We start from the raw sequence: 26,872 nt of genomic DNA, 5'->3' as shown, positions 1-26,872 counted from the left end.
CGAATTACGTTGAAAGTCAGTAAGACGAAGTGTTCATTTTTTTAGATATATCTCAGCCTTTTTATTTGAAGAATCCACCTTTAAAGTTATAATCACTTCATATTATAAAGTCTTCCTCGCGTCTGTTTGCGATAAACTCAAAAACTTTTTAAGCGGTTTTCACTCATGGTTAAAGTGCTTCATGAGGTACGTATAGCGGGCCAGTAAAGAATAATAACGGTTTTAATAAAATGCACTTTACTGTATGTGTAATTAATAAAATTAATCAACAATTGAGATAACTTAAACAAACAATTAAATCATATAAGAGGCGTAAGAGCGCACGCCATTGTTGTATTCGCGCGCATACCGACGTCTTGTTGTGGTCTTCCTCGTTGCCCGGGCTTGTCCTCAACGATAGCTGTAACTACCGTGTCAATGAATTTTGACCCAGTGTGTCAGGGTGTAAATGACCCAGTGGTGCGTCCAGTCCTTCATCCCGTTCACGGTAACGTGTCGGCTTTTGGCGCACGCGGCGACTTGCTGAATCGTTTAGAAATCCGTTCGCTATAGAACTTTATAATTCGTTAAAGTTAACTAGCTCAAATTTTATGATAATTATTGAAGATGTCGAAAAAATTATGCAGACCAATAAATATGTATATAATATGATATAAACGGTTTATGTAGACCCTTATTCTGGTGCGAAGTCGGATCTGGTAGTCTAGTCTATAGTGTTAAATTGGATTTTTTTTAACCTAATTTTTTTTTCGATTTTGTGGATGTTGCTTTTTCTAGTTGCTGCAATGTATACATGGAAATAGAACATTAAACACTTTTACATTTATAATAATAAATAGATAGATTAAAACAATACTATAAATGTTCACAAATGTCTAAAGTACCCAGAAATTATTCATTTCAAACATACAACTACTGAAACTGTGAAATTCATTGCGCTAGTAGATGGAATATAATTGTTATTAGTTCCGCTAACATGTATCTTGTTGAGAGGAATTGATACAATGCACTGCTCACGATGCCCCCAGGACCATCAAAATTGCAACAACGGACATCGTTGCACTTTGCAAAACATCGAGCGATATGATCGACAGATTATATTGAGATTAAATGTAAGCGAAGTCCCTCATCGGGAGCATTCGCCTATATTGCAACAGTTTAGATGCAAACATTACATAATTAAGTTGTTGTTACATAAAATGCGCAACTTGTAACGTTACGTCAATGATAGACTGTAACCACAACTCGACTGCAGGCGAATTCTCAAAATCTGATCTTAGACTGTTACATTATTACAGGCCAGTGTCATTTATTTTTTTTGGAACGTTGAACCTTGTACTCTTTGGATAATCTCTAGCTAGTTATTATCGACATTGAAACCAATGCTTTGGTATTCATAATGGTAATTAGTATGGCATTATATTTTTAGGGGTAAAGCAACTGATATTTATACGAAATTTATGATGCAGAAAACAGCTTTTCGTACAATCTGCAAACCTAAACGGTAAAGAATGTCATTTACATTTAAAATATTAATGATTTTGTGAGAAATGTGATACTCATAACATTGGTGCAAGGAATAAACACAAACTAATTACTGCTGTTTTTCGACTGCATGAGTTAGTAACTCTTTTGTGACGCAATGTATACGTTTTTACAGCAGGATTCCAGAAAGCATTCAAAATTCCTTTGTTGCCAAATTAAAAAAAAAAGATCAGACTTGTATGCACAATTAGTGAGTTCACTGTTCATAGTACACCTTGGCTATATCATAACATCTTTGCTATATGAAATATATTACATTAGCAATCCCAAACTGACAAACGAACCAACAAAATAATAAATAAACAGTCAATCAATAAATTGATGTTGCACTATATTGAGTAAAGTATTTTGATTTCAACTGATTTATAACAAAAGGCAGATGTCGCGCGTAACATTAAACTGAAGCAACAAAAACGAATACAAGTTTCCGGTAGTTCGAAACGACGTGACTTTTTGACGTAACTTTCATTAGTAATCATTGACGTTTTAAAAATAATTTATAATCTGATATTAAATAAAACAATGTCACAATTATTTAGTATATTGCTGGCTTTCTATTTAAATAAATAAATAATTGTAAAACTTCGTCACAATAATTCTGCTTCAGTATGCGTGTTGAGCGTTTACATATGTGTGGCTATTTATAGGTATAGTAATGCAGTTAGACGTGTGGCGTGCACACGTGTTGCTCTTGAAACCGCCATGTAATCTCTGTAGTCAGAGAATTGAATGATACTTGTAAGAGCATGAATTAACACGAAGTGCAAAGCAAAATAACTATTTAAGGCAATATTTATATTTTTAAGTAAAATGTATGTAAACTTGAATTTATTATTTTTAATCTAGCTTTGTCAAACTACATTTTTTATTTTTATTTAATATTTTAGTCGGTCTCATAATTAGAAACTTCCACTATAAGCCTTATATTTCAGTCATAAAACTGGAAAAAATATATAAAACTATAAAACCTCTTTTGCGAGCTGACCTCAATGGATATCAGACAAAAAACACAAAAATAGCGAACGCTCGGTAACCATTATTCACGAGTAGAGAAATAAGCCTACTCTCTGTTTGAGTACAAAAGTTGCTCTCCACTAACCGTACAATAGTTCCAAGAATATTTAACCGTGACTTACTCGTACGTAGTAGATTAAACATTGAATAGTACGTTGGAATAGAATTTATTTGGTTTCTATTGTCTATAAATTCAAATTACAATAAGAATTGTGATGTTAAAATTTATTTGCATAATACTTTAATAGTAAAAGTGTTTATTTTGATTTAAAATTTTAAATTCAGACTATATATTACTTCGATTTTTTTGTTAAATATGTGGTTATCGTGACGCACTCTTGGCCGATTTCGGTCATTGTTCCATTCCAGAATCAAAGTGCAGTCCTTATAGTTACATTCTCAGAACGAGATAGGACGGCAATCTGATGTGACCAAAAAAAGTTTCGGCGCTGCACTTTACAGTTTACTGATATAAAGTCATGTAAGCACAGCTAAATTCCATTCCAAAAAAAAAAAATGTTAGATCCGACGAGGTTTAAACGCCTATTTGAATTTTGAAGCCTAATAAGCTAGCCACAAGAATGTATAAGTCATTCGAGTATAATGGATCAGTAATGTTTGACTGACAAAAAACCAAAAGTTCCAAGCTCGCTTTTAAAATTTTAGATGACAAAATTAGTCAGCAACTTCATTGTTAACAGAGACATAAATCACTGTGACATAATTCCTAAAATAATACAATTCGTGTCGTAAATTTATTAACATTGTACACGAGACAAGCTAAAGCTATCTTAGTATGAGGACAAACCATATTATATAGATACATGAAATCGCCTTTAGCGTTTGTAAATCCGAACAAGCCATTAAACAAGATACACACATATGTCCTCAGCTGCGTTCTTTATACTTTTCAACGGTATAGCATTAAATCAGTCACCGGAGGCTGTTTCCAGTATTGACCGTATACGGCATAGTCGTAAAATGTTTTGATGGCGGGATACGAACGTTAATGTCAAACCATACTTGCACTGTCACTTTTTTTTTCTCAAAGCGTAAAACGATCCCGTTTGAGTGATTCCTGGGAACATAAATAATACGGTTCACCACGCCCGACTTCAAAGACGTATTGTTCGTTTGGAAAACACGATTTTGAGGGGCTTATTCTAACTACAGTCGCTTTGATCTTCTAAGTGTTTTTACGAATACAATTAAATAATCGTTTATTGTACACCTGTATCATGAAATTCTAAACAAATGAATGGATAATAAATAATAATTGTAAATGGTAATAACTTTCCATTTAAATGATTGTTTTTCTCACGTTGATTCTAATTCGTTTTCAAAGAATGTACGTTCATTTAAAATGTATGGGATTTTGGTCTTTATTTACAGTCAGAAACTTAAGAAATGTACTTAGTAAAGTAAATAAAAAGTTTGTAAATGTATTTTTAAAAGAAGGTTCGAGTTTATTCCACCATACTGTTCCAATACGGGTGATTCGTGATATAAATATGGGTTTATATACGACATTTTTCTTTAACAATATGAAGTGAATTCATCAGGGTTTGAATCCTGAATCTTCGGTTAGGTTTCACATGTTCCACTGTGCATAGTGGGCGTAATGGTGACGTTATGGCGGTATTAATTATATATTAAAAAAAAAAGTAGAAAATTTCACTTGAATTTTATTTTAGATTTTTTTTTTAATTTTATGCTACTACCTTTTCGGAATATTGAATCTACCGAGAAGCACCGACAAGAAACACAGTACCTAATTAATTAAAAATGATTTACATATAGTAATCATTTACGATTAGGTTTGTGTAATGCTTGTGCAATATTGGTATATTTATTTACAACTTGTTACTCAATATAATATTGAGTAAAAACTACTTCAATGAAATTAATAATTCTATTAATAATTTCAATAAAATACTTAAAGAGATTTTCTTATAGTCAGTGAGTTCAAATTTATTGAAATAAATGGAAGACTTAGATACCTTACGCGCGATGTTTAAGGCAATATATTTATTTTTATTTAAATGTAAAAGCAACTGCTTATAAAACATTTTTAGTGTAACTAATTAAAAAAAAAAAAAACGTTTATATTGTACCCGTAAAAATATTCTAGAAATTTCCATTTATTGTTCAAATATTAATTAAAGATTATGTTTCTGTACATATAAAATTCAATGAAATTTAATATTATGAATACAACTATTTAAGTACTTGATCACATATCGTCAAGTAGATGATATATTAAACCTAAATAATTTATTCTTGTAATTATTACTGACTTGATATTTGAAAAGCTTTAATAATCATTTTACTTTAAAATTCTTTGAAAACGTTACAGGGTGTTATAAAAGTGAGTTGCTATTTTCTTTTAAAACCGCAATTTCATCGCCTTCATGCCTCCTTTATTAATACTCGGGACTTGAATGAAATATCCTTGTAAAGACGATTCTTGATTTTCAAGAATCACTTTTAGCGTGAAATTAAAAAATAGTTTCAGCGTACTTTATATACATATAACAAACTTCTTTCGTGTATTCTCCATTTATCAATAAAGCAAGATATGGAAGATTTAATATTAAAAATATTTTAATTAATGTTAAATTTATCAAAAACAAAGTACACTTTATTCAGGTAGGATTTTGCAAGCACTTTTGAATTGTCATTTAACAGAATTGAATTAAACGTATAGCTCCAGCTGCGTACCTCCTTGGAATGTAGATTGTACCGAAAAGAACCTGTAAGAAAATCAGTAGTTACACCACAACCAATACAGACAAATTTTTATATGACAAATGCTTTGTTTCCTAATAAACTTTCCCTCAGTTTCCAAGTACAAGATGTATTGAATATACAAACGAAAAAATATCCCATATAATATTTAATATATGACTTTTATATATACAATTTCAGGTCAACTTGATATATTAAGAATTCCATTTATGAAGTAGACTAAATATTATTGAAACAGTATTTAAAAAAAAGAAACACGATTGATTTTGACAAAAAAAGTATTTATGTAACAGCATTTGAAGCGAATAGTTTACACTTTTTTTTAGACTGAATAGACCTATAGTAAGCAATTAACTTCACCAATAGATAGATTGGCTCTCTTAATAATAATAATAAATATCACTTATTTGTCTATGCGACGCCAATCGTGGGAACTAAGACGTTGACATCCATTGTGTTCGTAATTACATTAGCCCACTCAATCTGGCAGAATAATTGAATGATACCTATTGTGTGGTACTCAATCAGACTTGTAGAAAGATCTACCACCAAATTTATTTAAAAAATAAAAACTTAATTAAAGATTACTCACTGTTTTCAAATCATTTGTAAAAAATACATATTTTATATAGACGATAAAAAAGCATGGAAATAATTCTCGTTGACTTCCAGGTATAATATCTTATAAACATATAATTGTATTTAACTAACATAAGATTTTATTTTAAATATTGTAAATTAGTAACTACTGAACTTCTTGGCGGTTCTTCTCGGTAGAATCTACATTTCGAACCGGTGGTAGCTTCACTTAACATAGTTTTGTAAAATGATAATTCAAAAGTGCTTGTAAAAGCCTACTTGAATAAAGTATATTTTAATTTTGATTTTTAATGGTTCTGGTCAGCTACACTGTGTTACTTTTAAATGGTAAATATATTCACGATTCTTATATTGTTTTGATGATGGAGACTTAATTCATACTATCGTAACTGATTTGGTTACGGCAGATATTCATGCTCAAGTGCGTGAGCAAACGTACGTCCACCATCAATTTCTTCTCTCATAATCTGATGGGACGGCAATCTGGCACGACTGGATCACGATCACGTGATCACTAGCTGGACCAATCGCATCACGTGCTAGGCACGAGAATGTCAAAATTGCTAACTTTTACACCAAGATTAAAGAGAATATTTAGCGAAAACTAAATTTGTCAACCATAGGCCTGAATTCAGAATCTCAGAATTTATAGCATTATGTGCTAACCTAGTGGTTGGTCTAGTGACCAACAGCACATTTAATAATGATGTAAGAAATAATGTTGCTGTGTGTGTAAACTGACTTTTTACATTATTAAAACTGTCTTAATGTTTTCACCTAATACGGTAATATTTATACTAAGATTAAAACCAGCCAATAGAGTATGAATTATGAACGATGTATGAAGTACTCTATATGTAGTAAAATCTAAAACTATTGATAATAAAAAAACGAATACAGTTTATATTAAATAAATTCAAAAGTAACACCTTCTGTCTGCCTGTCTGCTACGCTTTCACGGCTAAACAATTGAACTGGTGGTACTGGTTACTTGGTGATAGAGCTTTGTGCAAGCCCTTCTGAGTAGCTGCCAACCATTCGTCACATATTCTACCGCTAAACAACATTACTCTGTATTGTTATCTTCCGGTTTGAAGGGTGAGTGAGCCAGTGTAACTACAGGTACAAGGGACATAAGATCTTAGTTCTAAAGGTTGGTGGCGCTTTGGCGATGTAAGAAATGCTTAATATTTTTGCAGCGCCATTGTCTATGGGCAATGGTGACCACTTACCATCAGGTTGCCGATAAGCTCATCCGCCAAGACATAGGTACCGTACATTGGTACCATAAAAAAAACTGAATTTGAAATTTCATATGAAGCAAGCTGAACCTCATGGAAAAACAATAGTTACTTGATAACATTTTAGAAATTTATTTATATCTAACATTGTTCGATATTCCGACGTTATTCGATAAACAAGATGAATAAAAATAACACATGAGCAGTTAAATTGAAATACCACTAATATTTGTGTTTCTTTAGACGCACCTATGTATCGTATAACTTTTATACTTAGATAAAACTTTTATATTTAGACGAACATCTCAATATAAATAATGATTTATTTCATAAATTAAACTAAAGATTTTCAACTATGTTAAACATTTCACAAGATGGTGAGGTGGCATAGTGCATGAATTGCGACAATTTTAACCGCAGATCGTGAGTTCAAATATGACTAAGCAAGAATGAGTTTTAAGTGTTGAAAACATTGTTATAAAATCGGTCATGTGTCGGATGAAATTCTATCAATTATGAATTTAATGAGTAAACTTCAAGTATTCTCTTAAAAAGGATCTCAGGCCAACAGTTTTTATTATTATACAAATGACCAAAGCGCCAACAATTTTAGCAATGTTATGTCCATTGGCTGCTAATGTATGTATGTATGTATGGATGTATGTCCATTGTGCCTGTAGTTACACTGCCTCACTCATCCTTCCTACCGGACAAAGCTCTACCACAAAGTAAACAGTGGGACATTAAACGGCTTCTCCTTTATAATTCACTACAAACTTTATATCAACTAAAATATTATTAAAAATTGAGTGTTTGCTTAAAGAAGCCACACATGAAATTTTAGTTATACATAGAAATAAAAACAGAGCTCATCTTAACTCATTATTTCAATTAGTTTTAAATACATTGTCAAGGTGGAGCAGGGTTCGAATACAGAGCACAGAAATACGTCACATTCACGTGACAAAGACGAATAATGTGCTAACTATGTATACCATTACGTTAAATTTTAATTATTCTCGAGAGTTTCCCCTTAAGTAGGAGCATGCTAGCCGCAAAACAGATGCTCACAGTTTGGTACAAGTGCTGTTAAAATATAAAAAATTGATTGATATTTTCGGAACACTTAAATGTATCCTGTATAAGTTACGCGGATCGTAAAATTAAAAAAATAATAGAACATTCCTTCATTTTAATATTGAAATCATTTGAAAAAATAATTACCGATTTTATTTAATAATTACAATATTTAAAAATATTTTTTTTATAGTAATCCTGCGTGTCCTTACAAGTAAAGCACAATAAATTCCTGTAACGCTGTTCATAACAAATAAATAATAAAACATATGAAAGAGTGAACTTTAATTAATTATACACCTAAATCTTCGTCGCGAACTTCTTTGATAAAAAAAAATGTACGAAAATCAGTTTAGTACGCTTTGAGTTCAGACAGTCAGGCTAACAGGCGCGGAGGGGGAGGGGGGTGTTAGTGATTGGTCGATTACCTGATATAAAATATATAATAATTATTTCTTTTTGAAATTTATAATACAAGCGTGAGTGAAACCGCAGGCACAGTTAGTATTAGAATATAAAGTAAAGTATTTTTGCAATGTATACGTTCTATCTGAAAACCAATATTGTTTGTGCATATTTTGTTTTTAGCTCGAACACGTAAAAATTGGTTTCATTTTTTAGTATAGAGTCGACGAGTAGTCAATAGCTTCGATAATTCAATAGTTTATAAGCAGTTATAATATGTCATGTAATGGTCAATAGACTTAAATATTGTTTCACCGATTACTATGAAAGTTGCACATAACATTTTTTTAAGAAAAACTTGTTTTTAATTATTCTTTGTAGTTTTTTACATGTAGATTACACACAACAATTTGAACTTAAAATATCCCTTTAAACAAGTATTCTGTAAGCTATCCACTATCCACTATATTATAAGCTATCCACTTTTGACTAGATACCTCTGCAATATTTAGGAAGGCGCGCCCCTCCAGTTTTAATAGTTCTAGTAAGTGGCTTTCAAGACTGCTTAATTTGTATTTAAATTGCGAAGGAAAACATTGGGAGAGGAAGTCTTAGCCCAGCAGTGGAAAATTTACAGGCTGTTAATGTGTGCTTACAACAAGTCTAAGTATGCATGAGATAACTAATTGTAGTAATGCTCTAATTTAAGGAATTACTAATATTCCTATTTGCCCTTAAAATTAATCTAAAAGCTAGAATATGTTAGGAATGGGGACGGCAATATCTCAAAGGGACAGGATCAATACAGCGACCTTTTGTAGTAGACCATGGCGATATTAACGCTACATTGTTGTTACATAATAATTAAAAAAAAAAAACAAACAAAATCAACAATCAAGTTATATTTGTGAATAAACGCCGATGATTTAAAGTGGAGGGAAATAACTTCGTAAGTACTATACCGTTTTGGAAAACAACATTTATTAATACGTGAATGAGATATTGAAGTTCAATCCAAAAATATATGTAGAAATATATGTAATAATAGCAACATCTTATAACTTAAGCCGCTTTCCAAAAGCGTGGCCGATCATTCGCCACGTGCGCCCTATTACGCCTCTCGCCGAGTATGAAATACGAGTAGGTATATTCCGCTATAAATAGATGACATCCCTTAATGACCCGTTGTCTAAACGACTTAAGTTCAGAGGGTTCCAACAGTTGGCTCTTGTAAATATTTTTATCCTAGTTTTATTATCGTACATGTGCATGTGTGTGGTCACTAACACGTGATAGAGACAGTTAACTTTGATATAAACATGCTCTTGATTTATAAACAATTTTTTAATAATGATATACGATATGTGGGAATGAGAAGATGGGAATTAAGTATTGAATGTGAATTTTATTACTTCGTTTTATGGGTTTTTTTTTTAATATAACTAAGCAGGCACCGGTATTCATTTTGAATGAAATATGGTATTAAAATTCTCATCTTATATTCATTTGATTTGTTTGTTTTTGTTATACGGTTTTTAAAGTTCGAATTTTCATTGAATTTTATAAAAATATTTTTCGTTGATTAAACATGGTAATTGACTTAACATTTTTAACCGGACTTGGAGAATGTTCCACAACTCTGTTCCATGGATATGAATGTAGCAGAATTTTATACAACAGATACAGACTAATTATGATGACCTTCACCACTGAGTATGAGTTTTAAAAATACAAACACACGAAATCTTAGTAACTAGGTTTGAACATTATGTTATAAATTACGTGTCCTGAATGAGCGATCTCGGCTAAATATAATTATTGGATACATATAAAGGTTTTATTTCTACAAAAGTAAGTCAGCCGTCAATTATAAATAAATTTTGAACAGGACATCGATTCCTTATTATAAAACACGGAAAATGCGCAACATTGTCATAAATTTTAAATGATCCATCGCAGGTCTGACCTCTCACGGGACCCATATATTATTATGAAGCAAAACACAACGATAAATTCTTTTATCGATTTCGTTGCGTTTCAAACTAACTAGCAACTAAATAGCGATTCGTTATGATTAGTCAAAGTTATTTTCCGAGATGGCTCTGAGGATCATCACGTACATCAAGTCAAATCACACTTGAAATTTTTGTAGGTGCATTGTGCACGTAAATATTATATTTTTTTTAATTATGAAACAATTTATTATTACAATGATACAATCAGGAACTTTTTGTATTACCGAGTCGTTTATTTTGTATTCAACGAATACTACCTACTATATATATACTATACCAATTCGAAATGTGCTTAAAGATTTCTTTAGAAGTCATATTGTGGTTTGTTAGATTTTCAGTTTTTGTTTTCAATGACGCGTATCCAAGATTATTCTACATAAGTATAAAGAGAAAATAATTAGAGTTGTTAAATGATGAATTAGTAATTTTTCTATTAATTAAAAGTAATTTGTATAAACATTATCGTTTTTGACGATCGGTAATTGTTTAGGACGTTTTTTTTTTTAAATATTACAAAAGTCACTACCGATTTTTAACTTAGACCACGTGCTAAAAGTCTCAGAACACGTGACAGAATTTATAAAAATAGCTCCATCTTAAGATACCTTCATTTTTGTAATGAAGTCGAAAATAAAAATGATTAAGACACAATTTTTGGAGTCTTTTCATTCAAAAGACCCAAAAAACTTAACACGCACCGAAAGCGTGTTGAAGAAGACCAAAACTATTAACAATTAAAGTGTAGATCTTTACAATAAGGTTTATCTCGAATCCAGCATGTTAATCAGAATGGTCGAACGTGATCTGTTTCAGTCAGACGTGATTAGCACCACGATGCTAGATTTGCATAATTTCTATTGGCTTTCCACAATCCTGTCTCACAGGTAAAGGCATATTTGCGTAACTGCGACGTTCGGACGTTGTAATGAGACATTATGACATCGAAGGCGACGTTCGCCTTTGAGATAAAGCTAACGTTATGTTTGTTATTGTTATATGCGAGACGCTGGATCGTAGGATTGATATGGACGTGTTATAGAACTAGTTTAAAGGTGTATCACACTGATTTTTAATTAGTGCTCTACATCTTTGCGGACTAACGATAAATGTTGCTCAGTTGGTTATTAGTTAAACTATCAATCTGAACAATGATGTGTCTTTGTCTTTCGACTGTAAAATCATTGAAGATAGAAAGAGAGGAATTATTGTTTAACTAAATACCTACTAAGCAATGATTATAAGTAAGGCCCGTAATAGATATTGGTAATCACCATATAATATGGTTATAAGAAAAGTAACTTAGAGACATTGAATTGTGTGACAAATTAACACCATATAATTCGTGAGCTTAATTTTCTATGTTCTTTGATACAAAAGTTTTGTTTATAGAATCGAAAACATTTTACCTTTAATTTAGAATAAAAAATCTATAAAAGTATTTAGTTAAACATAACAATCTCTGACTATACAATAAGTACAACAAAGCAATAAAGATTAGGATTCAAAAAAATTTATCCATTATTTTATCGAAGTAGGTCAAGGACGAAATTAAGACTTATCGAAGGTATTAAATAAATCCATTATCTTATACATCTAATTACTAATTTACTACTATAGAACTACTTATAATAATATTTTATTTATGTTATCAGCAAATTAATAGTTCTTCTAGTGCTAGCGTATTATTATTATTATTCGGCCATTATACCGCATAGCGGTCTGGTTTCACTTTACTCTTTACGATTTCGACCCCGAACTATACAATTCTGTAGATACGAATCAAGGTCAAAGCCACAATGCTTCTTATTATTAAGTAGAGGCCATTTCCAAAAGCCTTATTAAGTAAATAGTATCCATTTATATATAGTATCATTATAGTAACATTCTATGATGGTTTCTCGCTGCGATAATGACTATGGGCAGTGGTGACCAAATAAAATCAGGTGGCCTATATCAAAGGCCAATAACTTATTTCATGTACAAAAAATCTTGATTCGTGATTCTATTTGTATTCTTGGTATCAGTTTTTTATATTATGTATATAATTGTCCCCAGAATTACTACTTGGGACACTCCGAACTCATCAAAAGGCCGCTTGTGACGAAGAAATGGTGACCCTCATATGTCCAAGGGGAACCACTATTAGTATACAAGTGGCTCAGTATGGGGCCTCTGCTTCTCAATCATCCTGCGCCTCTGAGCTGACGGAATACCAGCCGGTTGCTGTCGAAGTTGTTGGAGACACATCGTGTGTCTGGCCTAGTGCATTGCAGGTGAGAAGGAAATTTTTTTTTTTTTAATAAAATTATGGCTATGCTATAAGCCATTTGATTTGTGTATATTTATGATTATTAAACTAGGAGGAGCGTGGTTTCTTGAATGAATCTTTAAGTGACTATGTTAATAATAAATGTATCGCTATTAATTTGAAACATATGTGAGTTATTAATCATTTTCAACGGTACTATTCTGTGACTTCATATCTCACTCGCGAAATGTTCAAAATCCAATTACGGTATTATGCTATTTTGTTAAATATATGCAATATTGACGCGCCACTCATTCACATTCACATCCTATTTTTTCTCGATCCTGTTCTACGTTAAGTTTCGACTTTCTTCTTATAGATTCCAAGTATACCAAGAAACGTTAAAATACTGATTTTCATATTTAACGCCAACGCGTTTCCAAATATAAATTGAGCATATCAGCCTAACAGGATAAGAAATGAAATCGGCTTACGTTCAATGTTTTATTTTTATATTAATTTAAAAAGCCATAATAATATATAAGTAAAATATAATATTCCTTTGAATCTGCCTTGAGTTCTATACAAGCACAAATACTGGCAATTTACTTAAAAAGTCGAACACAGTCTCTTAATTTCCCATTGCTGGGCAAAGGCCTTCTCTCACTTTTAAGGAAAAGATTTCAATTAATTCGAAAAACTTCATACAATCATTGAATAAAATTTCACTAGAATGATCATTTATTATTATAAAAGATACTAGACGTCAGTCCCGAGTTCGTAGAAGTAAAATTCAGACATAGTCACTCATCCCATTTCCCTCGTGAAGTCGAAATTTCCAAGATAACTTTTTATTAAATGCTTTCTTTACTAAACAAATATAATACACGCTGTAGTTTTGTTTGTGCGTTAGAAGTCAGTCCGAATAAACCCTTTTTTAATTTTAGATCAGCTAGTGTTTTATTTATGGTATAGTGCTGTTTATAATGACTGAAAACCTATAAATATCTCATTCATTTAATCCACGTGATACAATATATTTCTCGGCCCAATCACCGACAAAATTTTTGTCCAATTATATTGTCATAACCGGGGATAAAATAATAATTTGCCCTTGTGTCAATAAGATTATATATACTATACGCCTAAGTATCATAATGTTTACACTATGCTAATATCGTTTGCATGAACTAAACTTTGTCTAAACGAAGCTCCCAAACCGAGCCTTATTAATAAGGACAATGTTTACTTAAACAGCGGAGTTCGTTGGAAACTGTTAATAATATTCTCGGAGCCTACTTTACAGAAAATTTTGCATTTATAACAACCTCTTGGCTTGTCTTGTTCTAGTTTTGACCTCTTTTGTATTTAATTTTGAAAAGAATATCCAACGAGGTAATTTATTTTCTGACTGAATGGAAATGTAGTTTTAAATTGCATTAATATGAGCGAATAGTGACGTATTTGTGTGTGTGTGTTTTTTATGGCATTGGTTGGCGGACGAGCATATGGGCCACCTGATAAGTGGTCACCACCGCCCATAGACAAAGGCGCTGTAAGAAATATTAACCATTCCTTACATCACCTATGCGCCACCTACCTTGGGCACTACGGTGTTATGTCCCTTGTTCCTGTGATTACACTGGCTCACTCACCCTTCCGGACACAACAATACAGAGTACTGTTATTTGGCGGTAGAATATCTGATGAGTGGGTGGTACCTACCCAGACGGGCTTGCACAAAGCCCTACCAGCAAGTTTGTATGTTTGTCTGTACATACATAATGTACATACAAGCATATACGTAGTAATAGTTCCAGTTTGACGGTCGAGTAAATCAGTGTCATAACAGCCACAGCGGACATAGTTTCCAAGGTTGTGGCACACGATTGGTGATTTTTGAATTATTAATATTTACTACTTGCCAGTCCTACTAATGTCAATATTAAAAAAAACAACAGCGCGTTTGATATTTTGTTAAAATTAAAGATATTTCATTGAAATTTCCCGATTCTTTCAGAGCATCGAAGACTTACTCGTAATTTTCGGCTGGCCTGTCAGCAACTATTAAAGTAGGTCATTCATGAGGCTTTTAGCCGTCAATTGAACGGTTTCTGGCATGTCGCTGCGCTGGTTCGTTTTTTAGCAAGGCTTTTATGACTCATTCCCTTACATTCCGCAATACCAAAGGTTTGTAGCAAGTCAGCATTTTACGCGTTAATGGTTTTCAATGGTTTTCTCCGATTCTTGATATTATCGTTTGTATGACAATCGTTGATTTTGAAAGTAAATTTATTAGAGTTGTTATAACATACTTATTACAATTGATTTCTGTAACGGAATCTTATAAATATCGGAAAATTATAAATATCTTCCAATCAGAATACTTAATTGTATTTCTTAATTAAGCATTACACAATTTTTAGCCAAATCTTGAATTCCCAACTACAGATTTTCTGCAGATATTTTTAACTTTGCCGATTCATAAATTCAAATCATTGTAAACAATACATTGATAAAAAATGCATATTATTATATTAAATACAAGATTATAAACATGAATAAAAAGCGTGGAGCTTATATTTGTTGACTTTTAAGTACGACAGGCAGATTATATACATAAATAGTTGTATTTAACTTGCATAAATTTGTATTTTAAATGATAAAAAATAGTAACTAATGAGTTTCTTGGCGGTTCTTCTCGGGAGAATCTACGTTCTGAAACGGTGGTACCTGCACTTAATATAAAAGTACTTGAATAAAGAATATTTTGATTTAGATTTTGACAAAAAATCGTATTATTAGTCGTTAAGTTAAGTAAGAACCGGTAAGTGTCTCGCTGCTGGGCTCATCTTTTTGGGTTAACCGCGTCTTGGTCCAATACAATTTTTTCTGAGCTAAGATCTTCCTTCTTTTAAGACGGTTTGGAACTTCCATTACATTTCCATGAAATTCCATTCCAATATGGGCTGTTGAATGTGGCAATAAATACATATCCCAAATTTGCATCAGACACATGCAGCCTTCCTCACGATTCTATATGCTTAAACTCTAAACTCAATTTAAGAACCCCAATGTTACTAATTCAGTTAAAAACTCACAATATTTAACCACTAAGACACCACGTTCACTCGCATGTCATATTAATCTTGATACCTTAATGTAAGTAAGATCTAATTAAAACTACGAGATGCAACCTCTTAATTATAATTAATTTAAAAGTACATCTTACTTCGGATCCTGTTAAGTAGGTAGGTACTGTCATGGTACATAAATTAAAGTAACTTTTGCTATCACGAAGTGTTTTTAATTAGTTCTAAATCTGGAAATCTGAATATTTGTAAAAACAATAGTTGTGTTAAAGACTATATAAGCTGGAAAGAAATCTATTTTTTTTTGTTGTCAGATTATACTATTTAATTTGAAGTGCAGTTTTATTTAAGAATAGACACAGCGCACTTATAGCTTTCCACGCATTCAATACATGAACAGAACACGAAAAAAAAAAATGGAATGGAAGCTGGCAATGTTTGACAGCCATAGCCGGAATCGGTCATGAGCAACTCATCTTCCTACATTATGCTTTAGTCATGATGAAATCGAAAGATATAAGTTTTCAATTAAAACATATTTAGTTAAATATAATAGCAGGTCAGTGGAAAATTAAAAGCTATGTACCTATACCCAATAGGTAAGTTTAATTTTATGTAACCTTTTTTAATATTTTACAGTAAGTATAATTTTAATTAATTTCTTCATGGAAACGATAATTTTAAAAATAAAACGCTTCAATATTTAAAGATAGAATGAAATTTCCGCTGTAATGTTCCTTTTTTTAAACGTTAAGGTATTTCTGAACTGTTGGCCGTTTAATTTTGTCCTTCATCTATAAAGTTTAATAATAAAAACATATTTTATTTGATACTTCCAGGGGAGGTCCAGGACAGCTCAGGAGTTTCCATGCTGCGTATATTATTATAAGCATAATGGCTGGCTTACTTTACTGAACTTTTTATAATAAATACACCGATTGATCACAGTCAAGATAGGAATATATATATTTTTTTTTATATAAGCTTGGGCTGTTTTTTATCTAGCCTAATAACCTACTTGTATTCAAATCAAGCCAGGGTTAGGGGTTGTGAAATAACGCGGTCTCATAACAAGTTTCCCGAAATGATTTGTCGTTTTCTATTTATATATGGTAAATTTTTGTTTGGATACTGTATATAACGATTACATAAATAGATAATTTATTTATATCTGTGTTTCGTGCTATAATTAATTTGAGAAAAACAGTACTTTATAATATCCTAATTAATTTCACAAGTGTTTCTAAGAATTCTAGTTAAATCATTCAACAAGGATTCTTATGTTACGATATTTTATATAAGTTTATATATGGTATGATAGTTTAACAAGTATTTTGTGTAACGAAAAATTTATGGAATTTTTTGAATTTTATACCTATTTAAAATTTCGATACGCTGACGTTTTAATATGTTTTTCGTTTGAACTTATAATGAAATATTTGCTTTGTAAGGTACGATTTTAAATATTCCAATATAATACATTGTGTTATATTAATGCTTGTTTTGTAGAATCTTGCATACTTAACCCGAGTTTGCACGTGTTATAAGGGATGAACTCGTGTGTTTTTTTTCTTAAATATCACTTGTACATAAGTTGTTCTAAAAATTAAACCTGGACAAAAAGACCCCTTGAAGTTTCACTTATAATGAGAATTAATTGATACTTACACGCACAGTTGTAACCAAATTGTTTTTTTTTAACCACGCTATCCTCAGGATATATGAGGCTGGTTTGAAGTAATGTTTATGCATTGAATAATGAGGTATTAATAAATAAATATTCACTGTCCATTTATTGAAGAATATTATAACATCACGGTGGGATCCACGGTTGTTCAAGGGTGGAACCACGCTAAACATCTAGTACTATTAATATAGTTGGAAACTGAAAATTCTTCAGCTGAAATCTTTTCTAAAACAAAAATCGCAACACAAAAAAGTTTATTATTAAATAGTTGTCAATAAACCAAAAATTGATAATAAAATAATGAAAAGTATTACACGAAACAATTACACTTTTGACGTATTGGTCGTTTCCCGCGTCGTTCGAATTTCAAACTTAAATCAACCTGCTATCATTTTGACATTCACTTGGACGTTTGTTACTAGTGTTATCTATCAAATACATGCACGTTGTTTCGTTTAATTCACAAACAGAGCACTTGCACCTACAAGTTCTATATTGTTATGAAATTTTGCTCCCAAAATCAAATAATTTAGGATACAGTTCATTTATTATATGTCGTTATGTCAACGAAACCAAAATTAAGAACTTAAAACTTTCTAAACGTTAAAACTTTCTATTTTTTACAAACTATTCGTTAGCATATGACTCCACTCCACTTGATGGTAAGTGGTAGTGGATCAAACGCGAGGACTGAGGATTTATTATATTCGTTTTTTTTTTCATTTTTAACTTCTTAGTATTATTTTATACTTTAATAAATTACACACTTTATCGAAAAATATATTTATCGCGTAACGTAACGTTGTTCTAACTATTGGTATTCTCTATATTTAGCTACTTCTAAGCATTTTTTTTCCAAGCGTTGTCGCTTCTGGACATCGATATAATTATAAATCTTGTCGTGTCACTTCACTTTTTCCTTCTCTAAACGTCTCTTTCTTTGTATAGTAGTTTCTTCTCAACAGGGTTCGCCCCGGTACCCTGAGGCACAACGTTAGCAATATGATATGTTTATAAGTCCTCATACCATTACTCGTCAATAGAAATCAAACAAGCCCATACTCGATGGACTTATATCGTTCAATTACTGAGTTCCTGTGGTCATCTTCCAGTTCCATCATCAGACCCTGGTCACTATCTAGTTTCAAAATAATTGTCAAGACGAACCAAAAGAACCGAGGCTCGATGGGGTTGCGTCGTTTCATTACAAAGTTCCTATGAGAACCTTTCAGACTCATCATCAGACCCTGGTTATCACTTAAAGACAAACTACTCGTAAAGACGAATCAAACGAGCCGAAACTCGATGGGGTTGTGTCATTTCATTGCGAAGTTCCTATGGCTACCTTCAAGCTCCATAGTCCGATCAGTACCATGTCATAATATTCATAATATTGCATTATCACGCGATTTACATATGTATGCAAAATTTCAGCTCAATTGGTAAGCGGGAACAAATATAATTTGTAAGATTTGATGACATACATCGAGACAGAGGAAGCTAAATAAAAGCTTATAAAAACTGACTACAAATACGAACTACTGATAAATTATTGTTATGAACTATGCTACGCCCGTAAGTTAGTAGAATACTATTAATCTTCTTTTGTTTTTCATTGTATCCTCGTAAATGTCATTTATTTAATTGTTTTTTATGTTTAATTCAAATATTTTTTTACGTATGTATGCTTAGGAATGGGTAAAATAATAGCCCCTTAATTTAACTGCTTGACAAAAGCGTATTCTCCATGTAAGCCCCAAACCTTTTCCAGATTTGGGGCTTAATACACCACGCTGCTCTAATTTGAAACGAAGGGTATAAATGTGCAAATTTCAATCAAAGCGTGCAGGTTCCTTACTAGTGTTTTTTAAACATAAATGAATACGATGAAAGCTTCATGGTATTTGCCTGGACCTGATATCTCAATCATGAGTTGAGATCCATGTTCTCTACCCATTTATCATATCCATCCAACCATATTATTGTGCATAAAACTTTTAAAGGAAATTGTAGGATGACGCATTATCGATTGGATACAATTCTTTGCTCAGTAGCTTTTATTCGTGCTAAGAAAACACAGATTATTTCATCAATGTCACGTAGTCTGCGGAAGACAGGAAGGAGATGAATCGAAGCGGCCGAGATTAAAAAATCGATTTAATTTCCCAGAAAATACTCAGACTGAACTTCTTAGCTAATTCTAAACTTTAAGCTGCAATAATGGCAAAATTAATTATTCCTTAAATATATTTATAGAAATAATGATCGAGCTCTTTTTTTATGGGTCACAATTGTTATATTATGAACCAAAGTTGAGTGTGATTTTGAAACAAAAATTAAGAAACACAAAATATTGAATTAGAAAATTTGTAATGATTTTTATTTATCTTAGGTAGGCAGACTATCAATTGGACGACCTGATTATAAGTAGTCACTAGCGCCCACAGACATTGGACCGTGATAAATAAAACTATCCCTTAGCTAAAACATTGGCTCACTTACCCCTCTAAATGAAACATAACAATACTAAGCATTGGTGGTAAGATGATGAATGGGTGGTACCTACCAAGAAGAACTTGAACAAACTCTAACACTACCTCAAGTTATATTATTAAGATTTATAAATAAAACGTTAGGATACAATGACAAAGTGATTATAAAAGATTTAGTAAGCTCCTATTATAACCAACCGAGATTTCACAAGGGCAGTACGATTAGCAGAACCTCATTAGTCATTTGGTAAGTTGCCTGCATCTGACAGAAACACATAAGTTCAGCAAATCCTAATTATAGTTACTGTATATTATGTGGTTATTCAATTTCTACTATGTATTTACAATAAAATATATATAATACTAAAATTCAAATTTTCTATTTATAAAATGTTAGTATAAAAATTATATATAAATTTTGAATACAAGAATTAATACAGCCATCGTTCTTTCATATACAAATTATTTACAGTAATAATCTTATAAATAACCTATAAAATATTAATTACACTACTCGTCCCATAATACTTTGTGCAGAACGTCTTAGTGCATTCCAATCATAATTTTATTCCATCGCTATTTTAAATTGCTATGTTCCGGTTTGAATGGTGATTGATCCAGTTTAATTGCAGGAATAAGGACAGGGATTGTGAATATGGTAAAAAAGCCATTTTTGGGCTTATAATATACTAACAACCTGTAAATGTTCCAATGCTGGGCCTTCTGACCCATCGAGAAGAAGCTGTAGAACTTATTTCGACACGCTGTTCCAATGCGAGGTCAATATATATGTGGCAGAATTTCATTGAAATCAGACACATGCATACTTCCTAATCATGTTTTCACCTTCACCACCGAGCACAATAAGAATTATGAACCCAATTTAAGCACATGTAAATTCAAATGGGCTTAGATGTTCATTGATTACCGGATAAAATTAATGAATTAAATTCATATATGACAAGATCGGCATACTAACTAATATGAGATAGTATTCTTTGTTGCAGACGGTGGTGGAAGCGTGTCAGAAGAAGCGTCAGTGTAAATTCCATACCAGCCCTAAAGCTTTTGGAGTGGACCCGTGTCCAGGATCCCGCAGATTCGTCGAGGTAGCCTACAAGTGCCGTCCATGTAAGTAGTGAAACTTTTGATATTTAACGCTTAATCTTTAAGCCTCGGTTATCCAAACTTTGAATATGTACAAATTCAATATTATGACCTATCATTAGTTATAGTAGCCTGATTGTTTGTATGTATTTATTTTTTCCAACGTATGAGATTTTTATTAAATTTTTATCAATATATAGATTGTTCAGAAAACTTTATTATTTGATAATATTTATCAATTTATTCCAAAAAACATTTCTCAAGAGATGGTTTATAAAAATATATTTGATCAAATTTTTGCCCCTTAAACAGTTTAATAGTCATTCACCATAATATGTCTATCCTTAAAGAGCTGGTTAGTAGTATTAAAAATAGTATATTCAGAAGAATTTTCCAAGTAGTTAGGTAGTCAGTTCGTATAAGATTTAACTTCGTATGACCTAAAAATAACAAAATCAATCAAGTCGTGTTTAACAAGAACTGTTCACCATTCAAACTAGCGTCTACGTGATTGGCAAAATTCCCAACAGGTCACAGGTTCCTTGGCACAAATAATCTTTAGATGGTAACGTTCGCTTTAAAATATGCAAAACTATTTTCTCCATGAAAAGAGGAATCATTCGAACTACCGAATTCACATGAATATCTAACCCCAATGCCATCTTAACAATTCAGTATTCACTGCACCGTGATAGAATTCCTGCCTCCAGCTCTCAACTCTTGAAACACTTTTGGGAATTGCCAATAAAATTCTATGCAAGTCTAAAAGAGCCAAGAGAAGCTATAATGATAACACAAAGAGATTGTGGTGATTTTATTTGCATTTTTGTATTATGCAATTTATTTACGTATTGTATTAGAATGACCTCTTTTGTATTGGCTGCACACTGAGCATCTAATATCACTTTATTTGCATTTTATTCGACCATGGGTTCAATATTTTTATACGAATTAATGTTTATGCAAATAATAAATCCAGTTAATTTAAATATTTTGTATATATTTATTAAATTAAATTCGTGCTGAAATAAATATAAAGTTAACTATATATCATTTTGTGTTTAAGAAAAAATAGCGAGAATTGGATATCGTGTCGTATAAATTTTGACGGCTTGACGTCATGATGATACTACCATACGCCCGCAATTGAGCAGCGTGATTAAATAAACTCTAGGCCTTAAGAGGGTTAAGGACTGCTAATATAAATTAATTTGAATTTTGAAGTACAGACAGCAACAAAATATAACGTAAAAATCAACTACATTGTTCAATCTTATAGCTTTTATAGCATTGCATCTGTCTGCATATTTAAAATCTCATTATGGATGTCACACAAAAGTAATACAGTTGAGTGCTGAGTTTTAATTCTTTAAAACAGTGTTGAAACGTACAGAAAAGACTAAGTCGCTAAAAGCTTTTAAGATAACAATGTATTTGTAATTGAATTTGAGACTAGATACTGTGTTTTAAGATAACATTTCGTTTGGCAGATGAATTCCGGAGTAAAGTGGGCTGTGAGAACGACGTGCTTCATTTAAGCTGTAACCCACACTCGAGAGTAGCCATATATTCAGCGCAGTACGGGCGGACCGAGTACGATTCAATACAATGCCCGCAGCCGCGGGGAATGAAAGAAGAAAGTGAGTACCGATCCCTAGAGTTATAACGTTGTCTATAAAAGAACATCAGATAAAATTGCGTACCATGGTATCGTCGGATCTTTTTCGGGATCGTACAAAACTCAGCCGCACGATTGTGTACTGGAATATGTTTGGATTCTTATAGCGATAGCGGTAGGGAAAAGGTTCTCTTATCTTGTCGAACAATTTCAAGCTGCGTTTATTTGAATTCCACTACATTGGTTTCGTATTACATTAATATTTACAAATACAGTTCCTCTAATATATTATATATCCCCAAAAGTATCAAGATACTATTCCATGTATGAACTAAGCTGCATTAGAATTGCGTAATGGAATATACTCGAAAACTTCTCATCGAGAGGAGACACCTTTGTCCAGTCGAGATATTAATAGGCGGATACTTTTTACTTGTAATGTAAGATTGGACGGAATTAAAATTGCTAATGTATATGATAAGAGATTTTTTAATATTATATTTTTTTATATAAATTAATTTTTCAATAATTTTTTTTTATATAAAATGGTATGGCTAGGCTGATGAGGTAATGGGTCATCTGATGTTAGATCACCGATGACCATAGACACTCTTTTTTAAAATTATTTACATCGCCAATGCGCCACCGGTTTTGGGAACTGAAATGTTTTATAAGTTATGCATAAAGGAATGCTAGTACATAGTACTAGTTACACTGTACTTGTACTTTTCACACAACAATTCTAAGTATTGATTGGCGGTAGAATATATGATGAATGGGTGGTACCTGGTTAGGTACCACCAATTTACGTTTATAATGTGTTTAAATTATTTGGTTGTAGACATGTCTCCCAAGCAGGAAAGCAATTGTTACAGCTATAAAAAAGTTATAATTTCAAAAACTGAATTAATAAATATTCATATTTTATAGCATGCTTGGAGCCCTACGCAACGGAAACAGCGATGAGAGAGTGTCACGGAAAACGGCGCTGCGTTCTGTCTGCGGACAGTAAAATGTTCGGGAAACCTTGCAGGACTGGAAGCCGTACTTACTTGAAAGTTGTTTACACCTGTGGTAAGTTGAAGTTTGTCAACTTTATAGTAATTAATAAGTTCTCATAGCTTACTTAGTTAGTTTAAATTTACGTTAGTTCATTCGACTCTAGACAGTTTACTCGTAGTTTAAATTTAAGATACAAATATACATATATGTACTAGTTATAAATGTCTCGGAATTTATCATATCGGAGTAGTAATTAGCTAGGTAACGATTTTCTAATCGAAATATATCGAAATATTTGATTACAAGTAAGAATTAGTAACATAATCTGTTTTGGGTTTATAAAATTGTGTATGACACTTTTTTGATGAAATATTTAGGTGGACGAGCAAATGGCCACCTGATGGTAAGTGGCTACCAAATGGTTACATCTCTAATGCGCCACCAACTTTGGGAACTAAGATATTATGTCCCTTGTGCCTGGCGTCTGTAGTTACATTTGACACCTTTGGGATATTAGACATAATTTCTAAATGAATAATTTAAACGAGAAATTACAAACAAAAATGTATATGCCTTGTTTAAAAGAACAAAAATATCTCATATATTAAAAAGGAAAAAAAAAATTTTTTTTTTTGCACATCAAATTCCAAATAGGAGTATAATACCCCAAGATTATTCGGCAATTTATAAAATTATGATCGACGTGAGATTTATTAATGCGACATATTGAAATTTCATTGGTCGAGTATTACGTCATCACCTGCCAAGTTTCAATTATAATTCAGATAAAAGTAGAACTAGTTGATATATCTTTAGCCAGCGAGACCTAACTAAAGGTGAATGCTTCAGATCGTATTTAAAAAAAATTGGGAGGCTTTCTACAATTGATACCAAAAACTAGAGCTATATTTTTCAAAATGATTTTATAATAAAAACAGAGAGCGAGGAATAAACTTGTAAAAATATTTTTCTATGTTCATATACGTCACGCCTAGCCCCTTGATTTTTTTATAAAATCTTCAAATATTTATAAAACTCGAAACGAAAATGCAACCCGGGAATAGTCGAAAAACTGTACCTTCGCGTTTGGTTTCCGTTGGCACGGTCGTCGTGATTTTTGTACTCGGAACGCTCGAAACAAATAGATACGCAGTATATTTTGTATGTATGAAAAATTTTAAAAAATATATATTTGGATATTTCGTGTTTCTTGAATGATTAAAGACAATCATTATAAAGAAACTTAACAAACACGTCATCAGAGGTAAAGGAATGCAAAATACCGAACACCGAGTTGCGACTTTTTGTGTCGTCGAGGTTTTTATCAAGGACCCAGATATCTTGCAGCAGTTCAACCTAGAAACTAACCCAATGAGGAAGTTATTTTATTTGGAAATAATAATGAATCAAATGCTTAGATTTATTCGTATTCGTTTATGAAAACTTATTCAATATAAACACAATAAATCTATACAAAAAACAATTTCTTTCTCGCTGTTATTTTGATATAATTATTTTAACCGAAGGAGAATTTATACAAAGCAATCCATTCTTGTTTTGACATGGAAGAAGTTTTTTTTTTTTTTGTTTCAATATTCCGTACCGAGAGTAGACCGATCACTCAAAAAGTTTGTCATTTTTTATTATTTTTTTTATTATTTTGTTTTCCCCTGATTCTCAAACATTTGTTCATTGAGTATTGATGTTTGGAAAAATTGTTTGTGAATTCGAAATATTTGGGAGTTCGGTTTGAAATTGACCGTACTGGGCAGGGTTTTATCATGCTTTTGTTTAAAAATATAACAGAACATGAAGTTAAATGTTATTTTTTTATGATTGATATGATTATTTTTATTTCCATCATACTCTATTTTCTTTATGGTATCAGTTTTATAAAGGACTAGTCCTCCCCGTCCTCGTTCATTTTTTAGGGATTGATTGTCAAAAAAGTAGCCTGTCATGCCAAATCTCATCAACATCAGTTCAATGATTTGGCCGTGAAAGAGCAACTGACAGACCGATAGACAGAGCTACTTTCGCATTTAAAATATTAATATAGATTGATGGTTGATGTAAAATCTTTGTCACAAAACTGAATAGAACATTATATTTTTTAATCTTCCGTGGGTCATAAATTAATCTCTGTTCGCGACAGAGTCGAGTCCAGTTGTCGAGAGATTTTAACTAATTATCACGGGCTCAAATTCAGTCAAACGCCACTGAATTTTAGTGTGCCTTGTTTGCCTTTATAATTCATTCTCGTGTTTTCGGATTGAAGGTCAGCAGCCGAATGAAATTTTGATGAGTATTCTTGGTTGATATACATAAAGACGTATTTTTTATCGAAATTGCTTCAGTAGATTCTTACTTATATAGTAAAACAGCTCAAGGCTTATGCACACTTGATACTTACATTGTTGACGTTCGTCTAATTTTCGATAACATCGATTCGTCAAAAATAATTATTTGTACAAAAAAATCACAAGTAATGAATGTACGACAGATTTCATAACTTAGCCAAAAAATCAACGTTTGAATCATAAATGTACACTATTGACGGTGACGTCACTCAATTTGACTCGAATTAATTTTACTGCAATGAATTTACAAATATTTTTTATGTTGAAAATATTGTAAGCTTATAATAGATACACGCATGGTACTAGGCGTTTTCTATTGACCCCGAAACTAACATTATTAAATACGACGTACAAAATAAATCATTATAATAATAATTATTTAAAAAAAAAAAATTCAGTACTTTGCAAATTATCTTAAAATAAAAATTAATAGCTACTTTGCATATCGCGAAATCAAATTAATATAAAGATAAAATAGATAGATATAAAATAATCTTAAGTGAAAGAACAACATATCAAATAACTTAACAAGGTATTTAAGTATGTAGTTATGTTTTAATAGTCAATTATAATTTACGACCTTTGCTATTCTCAAAAATATGTGTAATAAAAAAAAAGATT

At 31.7% G+C, this 26,872-nt stretch overlaps 1 protein-coding gene across 1 annotated transcript in view; it reads left to right on the top strand.

The window, feature by feature from the left end:
* The window catches only part of LOC125065809, an 82,337-nt gene that overhangs the window by 37,903 nt on the left and 17,562 nt on the right, over positions 1 to 26,872 (top strand). Inside the window, exons 3-6 of the mRNA XM_047673643.1 lie at positions 12,701 to 12,918; positions 21,157 to 21,295; positions 22,762 to 22,911; positions 23,820 to 23,963. Of these exons, the coding sequence (XP_047529599.1) occupies positions 12,701 to 12,918; positions 21,157 to 21,295; positions 22,762 to 22,911; positions 23,820 to 23,963 (651 nt within the window). The remainder of the gene's footprint in view (positions 1 to 12,700; positions 12,919 to 21,156; positions 21,296 to 22,761; positions 22,912 to 23,819; positions 23,964 to 26,872) is intronic.

The sequence above is a fragment of the Vanessa atalanta genome, chromosome 8, assembly GCF_905147765.1.
Source record: "Vanessa atalanta chromosome 8, ilVanAtal1.2, whole genome shotgun sequence".
NCBI classification, from domain to species: domain Eukaryota; kingdom Metazoa; phylum Arthropoda; class Insecta; order Lepidoptera; family Nymphalidae; genus Vanessa; species Vanessa atalanta.
This window is presented reverse-complemented; position numbering and strand designations above follow the sequence as displayed.